This window comes from Pelodiscus sinensis, chromosome 5, assembly GCF_052426305.1.
Source record: "Pelodiscus sinensis isolate ZL-2025 chromosome 5, ASM5242630v1, whole genome shotgun sequence".
Lineage (NCBI taxonomy): Eukaryota > Metazoa > Chordata > Testudines > Trionychidae > Pelodiscus > Pelodiscus sinensis.
This window is the reverse complement of record NC_143056.1, coordinates 135,831,559-135,852,669: the sequence shown is the minus strand read 5'-3', so window position 1 is coordinate 135,852,669 and position 21,111 is coordinate 135,831,559. Positions and strand designations below refer to the sequence as shown.

At 54.1% G+C, this 21,111-nt stretch overlaps 1 protein-coding gene across 1 annotated transcript in view; it reads right to left on the bottom strand.

Annotated features, from left to right (window-relative positions):
- LOC102458573 (inactive serine/threonine-protein kinase TEX14-like) overlaps positions 1-18,958 on the bottom strand; it is a 42,078-nt gene extending 23,120 nt beyond the window's left edge. Inside the window, exons 1-6 of the mRNA XM_075917946.2 lie at positions 18,112-18,958; positions 17,725-17,839; positions 17,321-17,486; positions 16,568-16,719; positions 15,477-15,549; positions 14,792-14,922 (exon numbers count right to left, since the gene is read on the bottom strand). Of these exons, the coding sequence (XP_075774061.2) occupies positions 14,792-14,922; positions 15,477-15,549; positions 16,568-16,719; positions 17,321-17,486; positions 17,725-17,839; positions 18,112-18,250 (776 nt within the window). The 5' untranslated portion in view covers positions 18,251-18,958. The remainder of the gene's footprint in view (positions 1-14,791; positions 14,923-15,476; positions 15,550-16,567; positions 16,720-17,320; positions 17,487-17,724; positions 17,840-18,111) is intronic.
- Positions 18,959-21,111: the final 2,153 nt, after the last annotated feature.

Below are 21,111 nucleotides of genomic sequence, written 5' to 3'. Positions count from 1 at the left end.
CCCGGCTCTTATTTTGATGACCAGCTGGTGAAGAAGAGGCATTAGTGGGGAGGCACAGAGAAGGGGGGCGTCCTCCAGAGAGTGAGAGCTAATGCCCACATGTGAACAATGCCGTGGACACTTCTTGTTCACATTGATTGAAAATAAGTCGATCACTGGGATCCCCAACGTGTGAATACTGTGTGAAGTATGTTGTCGTCCATCTCCCATTCGTGGCTGGAAGAGGGTGTCTGCCGTAACATTATCCTTGCCCAGCAGGTAAGAGGCTTGTATCCAAACATTGTGGTCTATGCACCATGACCATAGGTAGGCCGCCTCCTTGCACAGGCTCTGCCCTGCCTGTTTATGTAGTACATTGTGGCTTGATTGTCCATAAAAATCTGTAGTGTTGCCATGTATCCGTTGCAGGAAGTTCTGACGTGCATATTGCACCACTCTGCAGGGAGCGCTCGTGGGACTGCCATCGGCCCTGAACTGTGAGGGGCCTGAGTATACTCCCCACCGCAGGAGGGAGACATCTATTGTGATCATGATCGTCGGGGGGCTTCTGCGGAAGGGTACCCCAGCGCACATGGTTTCTGGATCCGCCCGTCAGGCTAGTGAATGTTTGATCTTGTTTGGGACCAAAACTAGCTTGTTGCTACTGGTGTGATGGGGCCTGTGCACCATTCTGAGTCACTGCTGCATCGGCCTCATATGTAGCCTGGCGAGCAACACCACTGATGTGGCCACTGCCATGTGGCCTAGCAGCTGTAGGGAACTTGTGGGCTGGGCTGCAGCACCTCGACAAGGTGTTTGATTGTCTGGAATCGCTGGTGCAGAAGAGATGTTGTTGCCTGGAGGTAATTGAGATATGCTCCGAAAAACTCTACAGTCTGAGCTGGCTGGAGCGTGCATGTGGATAAGTTTCTTTGCAACCCAAGGGTCTGAAATAGGGATATGGCTAAGAAGACTGCCTTGTGAGCCTCTTGGCGTGTGGGCGTTCTGACCAGACAGATCTTATTCTCATTAATGTCCCTAATTCGGAGGTGGGTGGCCACCACTGTGATCATTTTTTAGAAGATCCTTGGGGCTGTGGAGAGTCCAAAGAGTAGCATGGTGTATTGGAAATGCGCATTTCCCATCATAAACCTCAGGTACTTCCAGTGTGCTGGCTGGCTGGATACGAGAAACTAAGCCTCCTGGAGATTGAGAGTTGATAACCAGTCCCCTTTGTTTAAGGCTGGTATTATGGTAGCTAAGGTCACCATCTTGAAGTGTTGGCATCGTATGTGACAGTTGAGCCTTCTGAGATGGAGAATTAGTCTTCACCCTCCTGTCTTCTTTGCTGTGAGGAAATAAGGGGAGTAGAATACTTTGTCCCTGTGACCCTGGGGTATGGGTTCTATGGCACCTAGGTGGAGAAGATGCTCAATCTCTTGGAGTAAAACACTCTTGTCAGATTGGTCCCTGAAAAGGGCCGGGGATGGTGGGTGGTAGAAAGGGTATTGGAAAAAAGAATGCAGTTTCTGGCCTTCATGATGTCTAGCACCCACTTGTCTGTCATGATAGAAGACCAGTGGTGGAAGACGGGTAGTAGATGGTAGCAGTGGCAGAATAGCAGATAGGATTGGGACTGTGACACGGACCAGGCCAGGTCTGGGCACCGCTGAGGGAAAATTGCTCAAAACCAGGGCTATTTACAACCCTCAGCTGGAGACCTTTCCCAAATAGGCCACAAACGAGTCCCACCAAGCGCTTCAGCTGCCAATCCGGCCAGCAGAAAGCCTCATGAGCAAAACCCCTTAGACACCCCACCTCTCTCTGTGCCACAATCAGGCCTGGGCCTACACCCAGGTGAGGGGTTACAGAACCCTATCTCACCAACTCTGAACAGATCTTCCTGGTCCCAAAGAACCAGTCACAGTCCCTGGTCAATGTACACTTTAGATCTTACCCACAAGAGCACGCTGAGCCAATTCTTTAGAATCTAAAATCTAAAGGGTTATTAATAAAAGAAAGAAAAGGTTGAGAGTAAGATTGTGAAGCAGAATACATTACATACATCAATTACCAAGTTCCTGACGCAGGCGCTCAGCAGAGATGTTGCAAACGGCCAGCTTAGAAGTCCCTGGTGTCCATCCTGTATCAGGACGGGTCAGCAATCCTTCGCGGCTCTGTCCCTCGCAAGGCTGCATCTGGGATCAGTAGCAAGATTGAAGACAAGATGGAGACGGAGTTTTAGATCTCTGGGGTCTCCCAAACTGGAGCTGGTCACATGATCAAGCGCCCTGTCTCTGTCTCACGTGCCAGGAGCCATGAGGCACTGGCCATTCTGCAGGTTTCCAGACGCATCCCTCAGGTGTGAATTGGCCACTCAGAGCCAGTGTCCATGCAGCAGTGCGAGGTAGCACAGCCAGTCACTGAACAAGCCTTCCTGACTACAGGCAGTCCAGGCCCATTGCTGTCTCAGACAGACGCGTAGAGAGGTGGGGGCAAAGGGGAACAGTTGCTCCCGGCCGGCCAGCACACTAGGGGGCTGCTGGACAGGAGTGACCCCACATGACCCACAGCGGGGAGGGAAGCACTTCCCCTCTCCAAAGGAACCAGCCTGAACAGCTGGGGCTGTGGCACCCGGCAACTTAGTTCTGCCACCTTTCTGCGCAGGGCGAGGGGGAGGAGGGGAGGTCAGGAGACCCAGGTCTGCGCAGCTCCGACTGTGCAGGCAGCGTGCTCTGCCCTGGGACTTCCCACCCCCACAGGACAGCATCGCGGAAGGAAGTTGCTGGAGTGCAAGAGCCCCTGCTGCTCAGGTAGCACGCACGCCAGCTGTTTGGGGAGGGGAAGTGCAGTCGCACACTTCCCGTAACCCAGAGGTGCTGCAGGATTGCCAGGTACTGGTCCCACCTGCCGCTGTCCCCTGCCCAGACCCCCCACGAGTACCCTGTCCCCTGCCCCCACCAGCACTGTCCCCAGCTCCAGCAGTACCCTGTCCCCAGTTCCAGCACCCTGCCGTCCACCCCAGAACCTTGTCCCTGGCCCCAGCACCCTGCTACCCACCCCAGCATCCAGAACCACCCTGCCACCCATCCCAGTGCCCAGCAGGACCATGTCCCTGACCCCAGCATCCTGCCACCCAGCAGCACCCTCACCCTGGCCCCAGTACCCACTAGCACCCTGACCCCTGCCCATACCAGCACAGTTGGGACCACATTAGTAAGGCTTGGGGGGGTTTTTTGCAACTCACTTGTGTGGCCCCAACTGACTTTTCTGTGGGTCAGTGACCCTTGACTCCTGAGCCTCACAGCCTCCTTTCCCTGAGCCCCTCACATATCCAACCCAAACTCCTGCACCCTCACATCCACAAGCTTGTGACTTGCTCGGCACCTCAACCTTCCACCTGAGCCCAACACTCCCCAGGCTAGAGCCCTCTCCCCGAGCCAACATCCCCTTCTCCTGCATCCAAATTCCCTCCCAGAGCTTGCACTTCCCACCCCTTCCCACACCCAAATCCCCCATTCCCACCCCAGAGCCTGCTCTTCCTATCTCAACCCAGTGAGAGTGCATAAGGGCTGGGGATAGCAAGTGATGGAGAGGAGGGGAACAGAGAGGATGGGGCCTCAAAGGGGTGGGGGTCTTGGGGAAGGAATGTGATTTTTATGCATTGGTGCGTTCCTTTTTCTTTTTTTTTTTTCTTGACAAACCTAGGGGTTCCTTGAAATTCTGAAAAGCTGAAAAGGGTTCCTCAGCCAAATAAAATTGGGAAACACTGGCGTAATCTATGGTTGAATAGATGGTTCTGGTCTTGTTGCACTGGACGGTTGGGGAGGTTGGGCATGCCCTCGATCAACGTTTCAAATTTGCTGCTTCATGGTCTCGCCACCAGAGGGACATGGTTGTTGGTTGCGGTTCCTCTGGGTGCTCTGCCTGGTGTGATTGTACTCAGCGGCTGCGTCTAGACTGGCCAGTTTTCCCGGAAAATCAGCCGCTTTTCCGGAAAAACTTGCCAGCTGTCTACACTGGCCGCTTGAATTTCCGCAAAAGCACTGACTTCCTACTGTAAGAAATCAGTGCTTCTTGCGGAAATACTATTCTGCTCCCGTTCAGGCAAAAGTCCCTTTTGTGCAAAGCTTTTGCACAAAAGGGCCAGTGTAGACAGCTCAGATTTGTTTTCTGCAAAAAAGCCCCGATCGCGAAAATGGCGATTGGGGCTTTTTTGCGGAAAAGCGCATCTAGATTGGCACGGACGCTTTTCCGCAAAAAGTGCTTTTGCAGAAAAGCATCCGTGCCAATCTAGACGCTCTTTTCCGAAAATGCTTTTAACGGAAAACTTTTCCGTTAAAAGCATTTCCATAAAATCATGCCAGTCTAGACGCAGCCATTTGGTTTGTACTGAGTATGGTTGTAGAACGAGTCCCTGCTTTTATTGTAGGGGATATAGCACCTGCACCTGTACAGTGGTGTGTACATTCCCAGAGTAAGCAAGACCGTGTGCATGTTTTTGCTGTTGTGCTGAATTTCATCCGTGTTGCTGGCAAAAAGTTTGTGCTCATCGAAGGGGAGATCTTCTGTCTTTGACTGAAGTTCTTTTGGCACCCCCATCATCACTGCTGTAGCCATTGTTCTCGCTGCTGTGTGCACCACATCAATCACAGACAGCAATGCTGTATGGGCAGTTGTGTGGTCCTCACGTATGACTGCCCTGAGTATGGGCTTCTTATATCAGGGAGATGCTCCATCAGGTCTGCTAGTTTGGAGTAGCTGCCAGAGTTGTGATTTGCCAGATGTGCTGAGTAATTGGCTGTCCTAAGCTGCAAGGTGGTAGATAGGTGAACCTTCTTTCTGAATTGGTCTAGCCTCTTGTGCTCCTTGTTGTCATTATTTGATCTAAGGTGAGGGCTGTTGGCTTGCCGCAGTGATGGCCAGTGAGTTTAGCCAAGGATGGGAGAAAGGGATATCTCGATATTTAGGTGAGACGAGGTATTTCTTGTTTTGCAGGTCTGTTGAGCCAATGCTAATGTTTGCCAGATGTCTCCAGAGACCCCCATAATTGCTTCACCTATAGGCAATGCAATTCTGCCCTGTGATGATGGGTGGATATTCTTCCGGAGATCATGCTGTTTCTGCTTAACCACCTGATGTTTATTGCTTGTCATGTAGCAACCCTCTTAAAAAGGTCCTGGAATTGTTTCAGGTCCACTATTATGTGATCATCATCCGGGACTATGGCATCCTATGGAGGGGAAGTGGGATTGTCTTGTGACTGGGCCAGCCAAGTGTCATCCTGATCATCAGCTAATTGGCCTTCCTCCTCCTCTGAGTGAGGTACGGCTACCATAGTGTGGGATGGCGAAACTGGTGATTGCCTTTTTCCTGAGGATGGGGCAGTAGAGTGGTATTTGGGTGGTGCCCAGCAATCCAAAGGCGCCCATTGCGGCTGGTAATGTAGCTCTGGGTAATACCAGCTTGGGTGCCACTGTGGGTGATAGGATCATGGGGTGTAGTGATGCCCTTTAGAGATGAATAGTGATAGAAATGTAGCCGTGTTAGTCTGGGGTAGCTGAAGCAAAATGCAGGACAATGTAGCACTTTAAAGACTAACAAGATGGTTTATTAGATGATGAGCTTTCGTGGGCCAGACCCACTTCCTCAGATCAAATAGTGGAAGAAAGTAGTCACAACCATATATACCAAAGGATACAATTTAAAAAAATGAACACATATGAAAAGGACAAATCACATTTCAGAACAGGAGGGGGATGCGGGGGGGGGGGAGGAAGGAAGGTAAGTGTCTGTGAATTGATGATATTAGAGGTGGGGAGAGTGGGATGTCTGTGAGCTAATGGTATTAGAGGTGATAATTGGGGAAGCTATCTTGGTAATGGGTAAGATAGTTTGAGTGTTAGTTCATTCCTTCTCGGAGAGTGTCGAATTTTAGCATGAATGACAGTTCAGAGGATTCCCTTTCAAGTGCAGATGTAAAAGGTCTTTGTAGCAGAATGCAGGTGGTTAAGTCATTGAGAGAGTGTCCTTTCTGGTTGAAATGGCAAGAAACTGTTTTCTCTTTGTGATCCTGTCTGATATCTGTTTTGTGGGCATTGATCCTTTGGCGAAGTGTCTGAGATGTTTGTCCAATGTACATAGCAGACGGACACTTTCGGCACATGATAGCATAGATTATATTTCTGGATGCGCAGGAATATGTGTTCTTGATCTTATAACTCACTTGGTTAGGTCCAATAATGGTATCAGCAGAATGAATATGTGGACAAAGCTGGCAACAGGGTTTGTTGCAAGGGAAGGTACCAGGGTTGGTATTACTGTGGTATGTCCTGTGGTTGTTGGTAAGAATCATCTTGAGGTTAGGTGGTTGTCTATACGAGACTATGGGTCTGTCTCCCAGAGCCTCTTGGAGTATGGTATCCTGTTCCAGTATAGGCTGTAGTTTATTGATAATGTGTTGGACAGGTTTAAGTTGGGGGCTGTAGGTGATGACAAGTGGTGTTCTATTGTTGGTTTTCTTGGGTCTGTCTTGAAGTAGATGGTTTCTAGGTATTCGTCTGGCTCTTTCAATTTGCTTTTTTATTTCTCTGGGTGGGTACCAAGATAGCTTCCCCAGTTATCACCTCTAATACCATTAGCTCACAGACATCCCACTCTCCCCACCTCTAATATCATCAATTCACAGACACTTACCTTCCTTCCTCCCCCCCCCCGCATCCCCCTCCTGTTCTGAAATGTGATTTGTCCTTTTCATATTTGTTCATTTTTTTTAATTGTATCCTTTGGTATATATGGTTGTGACTATTTTCTTCCACTATTTGATCTGAGGAAGTGGGTCTGGCCCACGAAAGCTCATCATCTAATAAACCATCTTGTTAGTCTTTAAAGTGCTACATTGTCCTGCATTTTGCTTTAGAGATGAAGTGAGGGATGACTGCTGGGAGGAGAATCCACTCCTCTTATCATAGATCTCTGTTGAGCACCCCGTCCCTGCTTTGGTAGTAAGGCGGGTATGGTGCCGGGACTGTTCCCTTGAGGTAGGTGGGAGGACAGGGGTCATCTGTGCTTATTACAATTCCCCTAAGCCCCGTGCAGTCCACTCAAAGCCGGTCTACTTAGCCTGCGGGCTCAAGTCCTGCTGTGATGGCAGTGGAGAGGCGGGTGTACTAAGCGTGGCACCAATGCTTTGCGGGTCAGCTGTGTAGGTGGCACCTCTTTCTCTAGCCAGTGCCGAGCTGAGAGGCGACACCGAGGGTTTGCCTGCCCTCTGTGTAAGCGGCACCACTTCTCTAGCCGGCGCCGAGCTGAGCAGCGGCACGGACACAGGTCCGCTTTGAAGCCGGCTCCCCTGCTTCATCTGGTGCCACACATGCCTGTGTCTGTTTCCGCATCGGAGGCTGCCTGTGAGTTTCTCCCGGTGTAGGGAGAGATCTTGCCGCTTTCCTGTGCCTGGCTGGTGCGAGGCAGATGACTCTGAGGCTGCCACGTTCCTCCCATTCCTTCTGGGGTCGGAGCCAGCGGCAGGCCTCTGGCAGGGGAAAACCTGCTCCTTTGAGGTGCCATCAGCATTAAGGAGGCTGATTTGCACCTGGGGATCTGTGTCCTTTGATCCCGCGCAGCCTCTGCCTGGGGTTGTAAAGCTCTCCCCTTAGGGGCCATAGGCGCCTGAGCTCTCTGCCCTCTCCCTCTTGCTGGCAGAGTTTCACAACAGACTGTGTGCCTCCCCCCAGCACCTGACACAGCAGGCTGGGATAGGATTGCTGCAGCCACCGCACTTTTTAAAGCCTTGTGAGGCAGGCATGGTTGAGCCACTGGCGGTTGGGCTGGAGACAGGAGAGGTTAGTGAAGCTGCTGACTCCCTGTTGATCTGAGGGTGTCAGGTTGTGAAGGTGTGGGCTATTTTTTTTGGTTGTTTTTTGAGCCGGCTGACCCACTGAAGCGCTAGTAGTGAGGAAACAGAGCGTTCTGGCTTGATTGGTTTGCCTTTGAAGTGGTAATAAAGTATCAAGGATCCAAGATGAATTGAAGTCAAAAGGTTGAAGGTTTCATCTCTGAGGAGAAAAGTGCCTGAAGAGGCAGGACGACTCCGTCTATGGTCAAGGGCGGTAGAAGAGGAACTGAGAGGAGGGGGTCGGGCCGTGCTCAACTGTCAAACTGCCGGCAGTGCGAGACACCTGCTGCACATGCGCGGCCCAACTAGATACCGCTTAGAAAAAGCTCCGATCTGTGGCGCTGGGACGAGCCCAACACCCTACGTGGAGCACCCACGGGGACATCACCCGAAGCAACATGGGTTGCAGAACGGAAGGAAGCAGATGACTCCTCTTCACTGGATGCAATGTCCTCTTCCTCCTGGTAGAGCGACCTGCCAAGCAATAGCAGTAGGAGCAGTTGGCATGAGCTGTTGCACCTGTTGTGGGTGCTGGGCTCGATAGGATGTCCATGGGTCGCAGTAGGGCCAGTTAGGAGGAAGTGGCACAGGACGGGATAGCCATTGCAGTGGTTGTTGCTGCACCAGTGTGAGGCGTACTTGTGGCTGAGCCTGCTTAGGCACGGAACGCTTTGGGGAGTGGGTGCTGACCAAGAGCTCCTCCTCATCATCATTCAACAATGGCAGTGCTGAGCCTGGAGTGCTTGAGCGTAAGAAACTGCTCGACGCAGGTGTGCTCTTGATGCCAAACAGCAATGCTGTGGGCACCGAGGATACCCTGAGCCACTCCACAGTGGGGAAAGGGGCTGGTACCGGTGTCTCTGCTGCCAAGGGGAGCTGTGGAATTATTGTGGAGAAATCCCTGTAATATTATACTTTGTATTAAGATCTTGTCCTTTTCGATCTATCTTTGTTACGTGTCTTATAGACTCTCTGGAACATTTCTCATAGAACTTTGTATTAAGAGATCTGGGGGTACGTCTACACTACAAAGTTAATTCGAACTTAGTTCGAATTAGTTAATTCAAACTAAGCTAATTCGAACTAACACATCTAGAACTAAAAACTAGTTCGAATTAATGTTTTGCTAATTCAAACTAGCACGTCCACATTAAGTGGACCCTGAAGCGGGGTTAAGGACGGCCGGAAGCAGTGCCGGCAGGGCATCAGAAGAGGACTTAAGAGCGTGGAGATGCTGTCTCAGGCTAGCCGAGGGCTGTGCTTAAAGGGTCCTGACCCCCACCCCAGACAGACAGTTCTCAGGGGTGCCCTGCTTGCAAAGCAGTCCTGGCTTGGAGTGCCCCGAGTGCCCACACTGGGCACATCACAGCACTCGGCCATCAGCCCGGCTGCACTTGCCGCAGGCTGCCATCTGGGGAGAGGGGTCAATTGGGGGGCTGCAGGAGAGCTTCCACCCCCAGAAGCCCGCAGAGCCAGCCCAGTCCTCCCCATCGGGGGCTCGTGCCCCATTCCTCCCTCACCTCCTTCCACTTACCCTTCCCTAGCCCCTCTTCTTGATTACAAAATAAAGATAACATGTCTTCCAAAATGGAATCTGTCTTTATTGAACAAAACTGGGGGAGACTGGGAAAAGGAGGTGGGAGAGGGGAGGGCAACTAAAATGATCAGGGGTTGGGAACAGGTCCCATATGAAGAGAGGCTAAAGAGACTGGGACTTTTCAGCTTAGAAAAGAGGAGACGGAGGGGGGACAGGATAGAGGTCTCTAAAAGCAGGAGTTGGGTGGAGAGGGTACATACAGAAAAGTTCTTCATTAGTTCCCATAAAGAAGGACTAGAGGACACCAAAGGAAAGGAATGGGTAGCAGGCTTCAAACTAGTAAAGAAAGCTGTTCTTCACAAAGCAAAGAGTCAACCTGTGGAACTCCTTGCTGCAGGCGGCTGTGAAGGCTAGAACTGGAACAGAGTTTAAAGGGAAGTGAGATCAAGTCATGGAGGTTGGGTCCATGGAGTGGTATTAGCCAGGGGGTAGGAGCGGTGTCCCTGCCCAAGGTTTGTGGAAGGCTGGAGAGGGATGGCACGAGACAAATGGCTTGGTCACTGTCTTCGGTCCATCCCCTCCAGGGTCCCTAGGGTTGGCCGCTGTCGGCAGACAGACTACTGGGCTAGATGGACCTTTGGTCTGACCCAGGACGGCCATTGTAAGCTCAGGGTCGGGGGTCTCAGTGGACCCCCTTGATTCTCTTGCACACCTACTCCTGGGTGGCCAGGCTGGCAGCTCTCCTGCCCAAGCCGGCCACTTTCCTGTGCCTAGTGCAGAGATCGTGGACAAGGTCCACGATGTCCGCACTAGCCCAGGCGGGTGCCCGCCTCTTGCGGTCCCGGGAAGAGGGGGAGGGCATCGGGTGGGTGGCTCGATCTGTGCCAGGTGCAGGGTCTGCTGGCTGGGTGCTGGCAGGCTTGCACCTGGCACGGGCACCGTAGCCAGCCCGTGCCCCTTTAAGGGGTCCGGGGCCAGGAGGGGGGCAGTAGAGTTTCCCTGGTGTTGGCCAGAGTGGCCACCAGGGAAACCTGGGGAGGGCTAGCCTCCCACTAGTTCAAATTAAGGGGCTACACACCCCTTAATTCGAACTAGCTAGTTCGAACTAGGCTTAATCCTCGTGGAATGAGGATTACCTAGTTCGAACTAAGCGCTCCGTTAGTTCGAATTAAATTCGAACTTACGGAGCGCTAGTGTAGCGCCTATGAAAGTTAGTTCGAACTAACATCTGTTAGTTCGAACTAACTTTGTAGTGAAGACATACCCTAGATCTTGTAAGAAAAAATGTCTTTTGAGCTCTCCCCTTTCCTTGGTTGCCTTGTTGAAATGAATGAGCTGTGAATGGAGAATGAAAGGGGAGCACCTCCAGCAGCAGTTGCCAGGGTGGAGAGGGGCTGGGAGCCAGACCCAAGACAATACCTGCAAAGTGAGCTTGTTAAGACTGGAAAAGACAGACGCCTTGGGAGTCAAGCAGCAAGTGTCTGCCCTTGGAAGCTCTCTCTCTGGAGCAGCATTAGGAAAGGCCAGGTGATGACTAATTGGCTGCATGAGAGGGAGAAATAGGCGGCATCTTGCAGAGGGATCCAGGGTTTTCCTCTTGTCAACATGGGAGCATGGATCCGGATCCTCAGAAGCCCAGCTCCACCCCGCCCCCATCTAACTCACCGGGCCAGTGCAGTGAGGGGGAGCAACTTTTGGTAACAAGATGGAGTGTGCTTGAGTGTGTGCGAGAGTGCATGAGTGTGATGTGTTATATGCATATGATAAGTATTGATTGATCTATGTATGTTCAATACATGTGGCGTGTTGCCTTATCCCCCTGAAAAAGATCCCGGGTGCTTCTTTTAAGCACATCTTTATGGCTGCTACCTGCAGTGCCAACAATACCAAGTGAGAAGGTGTCAGTGCCACATGCTTGTGACTCTTCGGTACCAAGGGTGGCATGGGTGCTGACAGTACCGTACGGGGCTTCAGATTTCTCGGTGCCGGCGGTGCCACAGCCGTAGATGGCTTGGACTTACCTTTCCTCGGTATGAATATGTGCACCAACAGTGCCGATGAAACAGATTTTGACTTGGCTTTGCTCAGCTTAGTTAGGTCCTTGGACCCTTGGTACCGGACCATCCCAGAGCCTCCCTGTCCAGAGCCCCGACCGGGGCTGGAGTAGGGGGCACTTTAGGTACTTGCTCCTATTTTTTTGAGGGAGAGTCACCTTTACCCAAGGAGTGAGATCTCTTCCCCATTTGATCAGAGGAAGAGTCTCTTAAAGTAGAGCTGGCCACTGTGGCTCTTTCAGACATGGCCAGAGGTGATGGTTGGCACGGGGAAGAGGAGTGCTCCGGGTCTGAAGTGGGTCTCACCATTTTCTCCAATGAAAGGAGTTTTAATTGAAGCGCCCGTGCCTTCCTTGTGCAAGCTGTTAGATGTCTGCAATGCTGGCACTGTGCAGTAGCGTGTGCCTGACTGAGACAGCGCACACACTGGGAATGACCGTCTGAGACAGGGATAGAGAGTCTGCAGGAGAGGCAGCATTTGCATCCCAGGGAGAGTAGAGATGTTAGGCCAAAATGATGGCAGTCTAACAGGAAAAAAAAGGTCTCAATATTTTTTCTTATTGAGGAGAAAAAAAGAAACTCTAACTATCAAACAAACTGTAACACTGACTGACCATTAACAATAGTGATAGAAATGTAGCCGTGTTAGTCTGGGGTAGTTGAAGCAAAATGCAGGACAATGTAGCACTTTAAAGACTAACAAGATGGTTTATTAGATGATGAGCTTTCGTGGGCCAGACCCACTTCCTCAGATCAAAATTTTGATCTGAGGAAGTGGGTCTGGCCCACGAAAGCTCATCATCTAATAAACCATCTTGTTAGTCTTTAAAGTGCTACATTGTCCTGCATTTTGACCATTAACAGGGGAAGAAGTCCAACTACTCAACGAGTGAGAGCAACTGCGGTTCCAACTGATAACGACAGTGGTAAAGAAGGAACTGAAGGGACGGTTGCAGCGCATTCTACTGTAAATCTCCAACTGGTGGCACAGCAGCGCCTCAAGACCTAAGGTAGAACATCCACACGGACACTCCCTGTAGAAAAAGATGTGGGGTCTGGTTGTGGAACAGTGAGCACTGGGGTACCTGAGGGGACTGCTTGTGAGGCTTCTTGCCGGGCCAGAGTGGCAGCTGGAGTGCTCTGTGTGACTGCTTTGGTGCCTTGTACAGGAGAGCCCCAGGCTTGGGCTGTGAGTACCCCTGGTTCTAAGCAATTTGCCCTTATTTCACCCTCTCAGCAGTGCCCCCAGACCTCCTGTTATATTACAGCGAACTGCTTAGAACCAGGACTACTTGCAGCCCAAGCCTGGGGGTACTCCTCTATAAAGGCACCAAACACAGAGCATGTCAGCTGCCTCCTTGGCCAGCAAGAAGCCTCACAAGCCTCAGACACCCCAGAGCTCTCTGTGCCCCTCCCAACCCCACCTTACACAGGGGAGAGGTTATAACCCATCTCCCCACCTTCCCTCAGACACCTCAGCATTCCCTGTACCCCACCCAGCCCCACCTTACACAGGGGAGAGATTATAACCCATCCCCCACCTCCCCTCACAAACCCCAGCGCTCCCTGTGCCCCACCCAACCCCACCCTACACAGCTGAGAGGTTATAACACATCCCCCACCTTCCCTCAGACACCTCAGCATTCCCTGTACCCCACCCAGCCCCACCTTACACAGGGGAGAGATTATAACCCATCTCCCCACAGACACCCTGTGCCCCAACCAGAACCCACCTTACACAGGTGAGAGGTTATGAAAACCAATCTTGCCAATCCCAAACAGGTTCTCCCAGTCCCAAAGGACCAGCCACAGTCCTAGGGCAATTTACACCTCTGTTCTTACCCAAAAGAGCTCGCTTGGCCCGTCCTTTAGAATCTAACATGGAAAGGTTTATTGATAAAAAGAAAGGAAAGTGTGAGAGTAAGATTGATACTGAAAGCACATCACATACACCAATCACCAAGTTCTTGCTGCAGGCTCTTAGAGATGTGACATACTGCCAGCTTACAAGTCTCTTGACTCGGAGTAAGTCCTGTCATGCCCATGAGGGTTAGCCAGCAGCCTGAGGACTTAGGGATTAACTATGTCCCTTACCTAACCAGGTAGCTGGCAGCCAACAGAAAAGTAGGTAGGAATTTCAAACTGGGACAAAGGAATTTGGGGGTTTTCCCTCCTTTGTCTCTAGGCAGTTCTCTCCATCTACTGAGGGGGACAGAGAATATGTCTCGCTCCAAGAAAAGACTCTTCACTATCTGTAAGTAGGGTGAAGTTAAGATAAATCCGTTAGGTTTTATTGTTTTCTGGTTTGGGAATCTGATGTCTGTGCATTTAAAAATGGGTTTTCCTCTCCTTTGTAACTAAGCTCTTGGCTCATGGGGGTCCCCCCATGAGTATATTAATTGGTGACTTTTCCATCTAGTCATTAGGCTTAGATAATAAAAGTTCTTTCTCTTTTCTTTTTATTAACCTGGTATTGGTTAATTTGTGTGTCCTGGTTTTACTTTAGGGGCTGAGATTTTCCAAGTGGTCTCTCCCTGGTTTTCTTATCATTACTAGGGTGCTGGCAGTGTATTTTTATCCCCAAAAATCTAGGTTTTTAAGATTTTTGGGGAAAATTTTATATCAAAGCCTGGAAAGAAAAGGTTTGGGGTACTTTTGCAGACTCCCACTTCTGCATTTATCATGCCAGAGTGGGGAAAAAGCCTTGACACATCCTATGCCACTAAGGGTCAAGAGATCCTTCCCAGCTCTCTGTCAGAAGCACCTTTGCTAAGGAAGGTATGGGCAGGAGTGCAGACATACACGGAGGCACCCTCAGGATCCTTTTATCCCCTTGCCCATGAGGAGCAAAATCCATTGTCTTCCTGTGCACTGGTGCCTCCCAAAATGGAGCTGATCACATGATTAAGTAACTTGCCCATGTTCTTTTTAGGCAAACAGCCATGGGGTACCTGCTAATCTGCAGGTTCCCAGCAGAATCCCTCGGGTGTTTATTGGCAACACTTAAGAGCCATCGCCCATGCAGCATCGCTAGTCACTGAATAACCTCTCTGCACAGTAAGCAGGGGGGATGCCTTCTGCTGTCTGCCAGACAGAAAACATTTACATACAAGCCCAGAGCCCATGTCCATAATGTCACACAAACAAGTCTTACAGGCATGAGCAGCACAGACTCAGCAAAGCACAAGCTTTCATTAGACACCTCACTCACATAGCCCACTTGGCACAGAATTGGGGCAAACACACTACAGCGGGTGCAACCAAGATCTGCATTTTCTTATTAAAATCCACTAATGTCACACCCACACCCCGTTCTCCCATTCATACTTGCTCATGAGTGTGTAGGGCCCATTCTCATAGGTGCGGTCCAGCTCGCCCTGGGTCTGCAGCAATTCATCTGGTTCCACAATGGGGGTGATGGCAGCGAAACTGGGGTGCAGGGAGCCACTGGGGCACAGCTAAGTGGGGTTACACAAGAATGATCAGATGAGACTGTCCCCAGTGGAGATCAAATTACCCTCCACCTGGTTATATCAACCACACCCTAAGCCTGTGATCTTCACATAGCCCTCCACACCAGCCTAACATGGACCCCTGCTTTCCTGGTTACTCCTCCCTGGTCTCCTCAGTGACCTTCTTTACCCGGGAACAACTTCCAGGTACTCTCATGGACTCCCACGTATTTGGAAAACTCCCCCACAGCCATTCAGGGACCCCTGCTCACTTGTGAATGCCCCCTCCTCTGAGTTCTTCATGGATCCCCTAGAAACATGGCCCATAGCTATTCAGGGACCTCACTTATCTGGGAATGCCACCTCCCTCAATCCCTTCAGGGATCCCCCACTTAACTGGGAATGCCCCCTCTTCTGGTTCCTTCAGGGACCTCTGCTCCCCCTAAGAACACTCCCCCCCACACACACACACCCTTCAGGGACCAATGCTTACCTGGGAATGCCCCCTCCTCCAGTCCAAACAGAGACCCCTGTTTACCTGAAACCACACCCCTGTTTACCTGGCCAAACCCCACCACAGGCCCCCTGCTACTCCAATCCATCCTGGAGCCGTCCAGAGACCTGTTAGGTAAGCTGCTAAAAATTAAACTTTTATCCCCCCCGCCTTGCCCACCCCATGCCACGCTGGCACTTCTCTATGGGAGAGAGAGGAGGGGAGCATGTTTTTAAATAGCAGGGACTGCAGTCACACAGGGGTCTCACAGGTGGGCTCTACCTGTGATAACTGAGCCCCATCGCTATGCTGCCCTCTTGAGGCTGTTTCATGCCACTAAATAAAAATGGGTTTCCCTCTTCCCCAGAATGCAATGTGTCACCTTGACATGATCAGACAGGAGTATGGCCTGTCAGACTGCAAGTCCCATCAGACAATGCTCCATCTTGCCTGGAGTGCAGACAGGCCATGGCTCTCTAGTTCCCATCAGGAGTGGCTGGAGCGTGGCTCTACACTATAGCTCCTAGCATGCAATATGCCATCTTTAGCCAAGCAGGCCCCGCCCAGTCGTGACACAATAGAGCATTATATACTAGGATACAGTCTCATCGGCCCTCCTTTTTCCCACTTCTCAAAATGGAACTGTGCATACTGGGGATGTAACCTCATGTGTTACCTCCGTCCACTCAAGATGGCTGCTGGAATCAAGATTGAGCACTGTATGCTGGGAGCAGCTGCACTGCAGGAACCCCAGCTTCACGGGGAGCAGGGATGTAAGCGACTAGTTGACTACCGATAAGCATACGCCATACACACACACCCCACTGCCTCTATCAGAGAGAGACTGCAAGTGCGGGGAGCAAGAGCCGCTTCTCCCCAGCACCGTCTCTGTGGGGGAGCAGGGGAGGCAGAGGCACAGCGGGGGGAGATGGGGCTCCCAGCTCACAATCGATCCTCACACAGCACCTCTACCTAGCAACTCTTAATGCATGTAAAAGGCAGAGCCACACTGGGTTACCTGTGGGGCTGGGAGCTAACCCTGCTGCAGCTCAACACTTTCCCCCTTTCGGACTAATCAAGTAGTCAATGGAAATTCCATCGCCTCTTCAATTAGCTGATGAAAGGCAATTTAACATCCCTAATGGGGAGGGGTCTTACCAGAAGGAGGCAGAGAGCAGGGAGGAGAAGGAGAAGCGCAGGCTGCATGGCGAGCCCCCCACTCGGCTGAAAAGCACCTGCATGGCTCCCTGCTCCCCATGCTGAGTCAGCCTCACCATCTGGACACAGCACTGATGAATGAATGCCAGCACCTGAGAGTTGGGACAAACGGGAGAAGATTCAGGCTACGTTCTTTATCCTATACCAGGGCTGCAGAAACTTTTTTTGACCCTCAGAAAAATCAGTCGGGGGCTGCACACGTGAGAAGAAAAAAAACCCTCCCTGATGTGGCCCCCAACTGAGAAGGAGAAAGATGCTCCTCACGTTCCCCTTGCACGTCAGAGCCTAGGAGAGGCCAGGCTAGTAGAATTTGGGTGCTCCAACTCCACGGGGTGACGGGAGAGGGGCTGCTCCCCTATGCTGAGAGGGGGGCCCTGAGTCTTGGGGGCTGCATCCGGCCCACGGGCCTCAGGTTCCCCACCCCTGTCCTATACAGAGGCCCCCAGTGCTTAATCAGTGCCAGGGCTTGTCATAGATTCATGGAATTCCAGGGCTGGCAGAGCCCTCAGGAGGCACTGAGCCCAGCCCCCTGCGCAAAGCAGGACCAATCCCAACACAATCATCTCAGCCAGGGCTTTGTCAAGCCGGGATTTAAAAACCTCTAGGGATGGTTTGCTTGAGCCCAGGTATCTCTACGCTTACAAAGTAAACGCTGGAAGCTCCACTTCATCCCCACCTCACTCGCGTAGGTACCTCCGCATTCTGATAATTCCCAGCTTGTTCAGCCCAGTCCTGAGGGGTCCTGCCTTGCTGATCATGGAGTCTCAGGTCACCCCCTGCTTCCAGGATTTGGGCAAGGAGGGGCTGTTGGCAGGAGAAGGCTGCGGCATGAACAGGGGTGCTGCCATCATAACAGCGACTGGGGACGGAAGTGCACAGGACAGGTATTACAATGAGAATGGGAGGCACTTCTGAGATGCCAGGGCAACAAGGGAGAATTTTCCCACAATGCACTGCTTCCAAGTCAGGCTTGGAGGAATGGGATCCAGAGACTGCCCTCCAGGGCACCTGCTCCAATATGGCCCCCAGGCAAGATTGGCTCAGGGGGATGGGAATGGGATATAGCAGTCACTAGTTCCACCACAAGGGTCACTCACTGGTTGGGCTTTGCTCTGAACCGGAGGAAGAGCCGGGCGACTGCAGTGTGCCCCAGAAGGGCAGCGATGAAGAGGCCTGTCTGTCCAGCTGTGTTCTGGCTGTCCACGTATACCCCTACGGAGAAGGCATAAAGATTATCCACAACTGACCAGGAATAAGGCCCATCATCCAGTGCCCCTTGGAGCACTCAAAGGCTCCAAGACCTCAGATCCTAGCATGCTATGCTCCCATCTTCAGCTGAGCTGCCAGGAGGGCAGTCCAGGGAGATCCCAGCTCCCAGCATGCAATGCTCCCATCTTGGCTTGGCCACTCAGCTCACAGCAGAGCACTGCTCACTGGAGCCATGGTCTCTCGTTGGGCCAGGGTGGATTCCCAGAGGGGTTTACCTCTCTTCAGCAGCTTCTTGGCCTTCCTCAGCCTGCCCTTCGTTGCATGCTGGTGTAACTGCTCTACAAGGGAGCCTGGCTTGGCAACATAGCCCAGGCTGGCGGGGCAGCATGGTGGGACCACTGGGGGCTTCGGCATTGCTCAGGAAAGCGGGGGGAGGCAGAAGGGAGGCTACCTGCTGGACAGACACCAGACCTGCTTCTACTGAGGAGTGGGAGGGTCACCCCACTGTACCCTTGCAGTATCCTGGACTCAACTGACGGCTTCCTGCCAGGGCTCTTCTGTTCCCCATTTCAGTGATCAGCCACATCTGAACTAACCTTTCACCCCCCTTAGCGTGACACGCCCACACACACCATGGTCTCCCCACCCCAGGCCAAGTCCCAGAACTCTCGCCCCGTTAATCCCTGCCCGGGGGGTCACTCTCACCCTGTTAATCCCTGCCCCCAGGGGGGTCATTCTCACCCCGTTAAAATACCTGCCCGGGGGGGGGTCACTCTGACCCCATTAGTCCCTGCCCCCAAGGAGGGGCTTCTGACCCCATTAATCCCTGCCCCTGGGGGGGGTCACTCTCAGCCCATAATCCCTTCCCGGGGGGGTCACTCTCAGACCTATTAATCCCTGTCCCCGGGGGGGGTCACTCTCAGCCCATAATCCCTTCCCGGGGGGGTCACTCTCAGACCTGTTAATCCCTGCCCCCGGGGGGGGTCACTCTCAGCCCATAATCCCTTCCCGGGGAGGTCACTCTCAGACCTGTTAATCCCTGCCCCCGGGGGGGTCACTCTCAGCCCATAATCCCTTCCCGGGGGGGTCACTCTCAGACCATAATCCCTGCCCAGAGGGGGTCACTCTCAGACCATAATCCCTGCCCAGAGGGGGTCACCCTCAGCCCATAATCCCTACCCGGGGAGGTCACGCTCACCCCGTTAATCCCCGCCCGGGGGGGGTCACGCTCACCCCGTTAATCCCTGCCCAGGAGGGGTCAGGCTCACCCCATTCATCCCTGCCTGGAGGGTCACCCTCAGCCCATAATCCCTACCCGGGGAGGTCACGCTCACCCCGTTAATCCCTGCCCAGGAGGGGTCAGGCTCACCCCATTCATCCCTGCCCGGGGGGTCATTCTCAGCCCATAATCCCCCCCAGCCACGGGCATTCATCCCAGCATGCACCGGGGCCCTCGCTCCACCCCTCCCCCGCAGGGCCACGGGAGTTCATCCCAGCATGCACCGGGGCCCTCGCGCCACCCCACCCATCAGCCCATAATCCCAGCCCGGAGGGGGTCACTCTCACCCCGTTAATCCCTGCCCGGGGAGGGGGGAGGTCACTCTCACCCCGTTAATCCCCACCTGGGGGGGGTCACGCTCACCCCGTTAAACCCCCCCGGGGGGGTCATGCTCAGCCCCTAGCCCCCCCGGGGGGTCACGCTCAGCCCGTTAATCCCCCCGGGGGGGTCACTCTCACCCCGTTAATCCCCACCTGGGGGGGGTCACGCTCACCCCGTTAATCCCCACCTGGGGGGGGTCACGCTCAGCCCCTAGCCCCCCCGGGGGGGGTCACGCTCAGCCCGTTAATCCCCCCGGGGGGGTCACTCTCACCCCGTTAATCCCCCCGGGAAGGGGTCACGCTCAGCCCCTAGCCCCCCCGGGGGGGTCACGCTCAGCCCGTTAATCCCCCCGGGGGGGTCACTCTCACCCCGTTAATCCCCACCTGGGGGGGGTCACGCTCAGCCCCTAGCCCCCCCGGGGGGGTCACGCTCAGCCCGTTAATCCCCCCGGGGGGGTCACTCTCACCCCGTTAATCCCCACCTGGGGGGGGTCACGCTCAGCCCCTAGCCCCCCCGGGGGGGGTCACGCTCAGCCCGTTAATCCCCCCGGGGGGGTCACTCTCACCCCGTTAATCCCCCCGGGAAGGGGTCACGCTCAGCCCCTAGCCCCCCCGGGGGGTCACGCTCAGCCCCTAGCCCCCCCGGGGGGGACACTCTCACCCCGTTAATCCCCCCCGGGAAGGGGTCACGCTCAGCCCGTTAATCCCCCCGGGGGGGGTCACGCTCAGCCCGTTAATCCCCCCGGGGGGGGTCACGCTCAGCCCCTAGCCCCCCCGGGGGGGTCACGCTCAGCCCGTTAATCCCCCCGGGGGGGGTCACGCTCAGCCCCTAGCCCCCCCGGGGGGGTCACGCTCAGCCCGTTAATCCCCCCGGGGGGGGTCACGCTCAGCCCGTTAATCCCCCCAGGGGGGTCACGCTCAGCCCCTAGCCCCCCCGGGGGGTCACGCTCAGCCCGTTAATCCCCCCGGGGGGGGTCACGCTCAGCCCCTAGCCCCCCCGGGGGGGTCACGCTCAGCCCCTAGCCCCCCCGGGGGGGTCACGCTCAGCCCCTAGCCCCCCCGGGGGGGTCACGCTCAGCCCGTTAATCCCCCCGGGGGGGTCACGCTCAGCCCCTAGCCCCCCCGGGGGGGTCACGCTCAGCCCGTTAATCCCCCCGGGGGGGTCACGCTCAGCCCCTAGCCCCCCCGGGGGGGTCACGCTCAGCCCGTTAATCCCCCCGGGGGGGGTCACGCTCAGCCCCTAGCCCCCCCGGGGGGGTCACGCTCAGCCCGTTAATCCCCCCGGGGGGGTCACGCTCAGCCCGTTAATCCCCCCGGGGGGGCCCAGCCAGCACCTGCGGGGCACGCAAACGGCAGCAGGCACAAGGCGAGCCGGGCTCTCTCGCTGCGCACGCGCGGGGGGGGGGGAGCGCTGCTCCTATTGGCGGGGCGGCCGCCGGTCCTTGCGCTGTGATTGGCTGAGAGAGCCACGGTGGGTGGGGCGGAGTCTGGAGCCCAACGGCCGGCCTGGCACGCGGCATTTTAAAAAAGGCGCGAAGACGCGGGCGGTGTCTCGCGCGGGTCGGTGCCGTTGGCGCCTAAGGGTCATACACCCAGCCACGGGCGTTCATCCCAGCATGCACCGGGGCCCTCGCGCCACCCCTCCCCCGCAGGGCCACGGGCGTTCATCCCAGCAT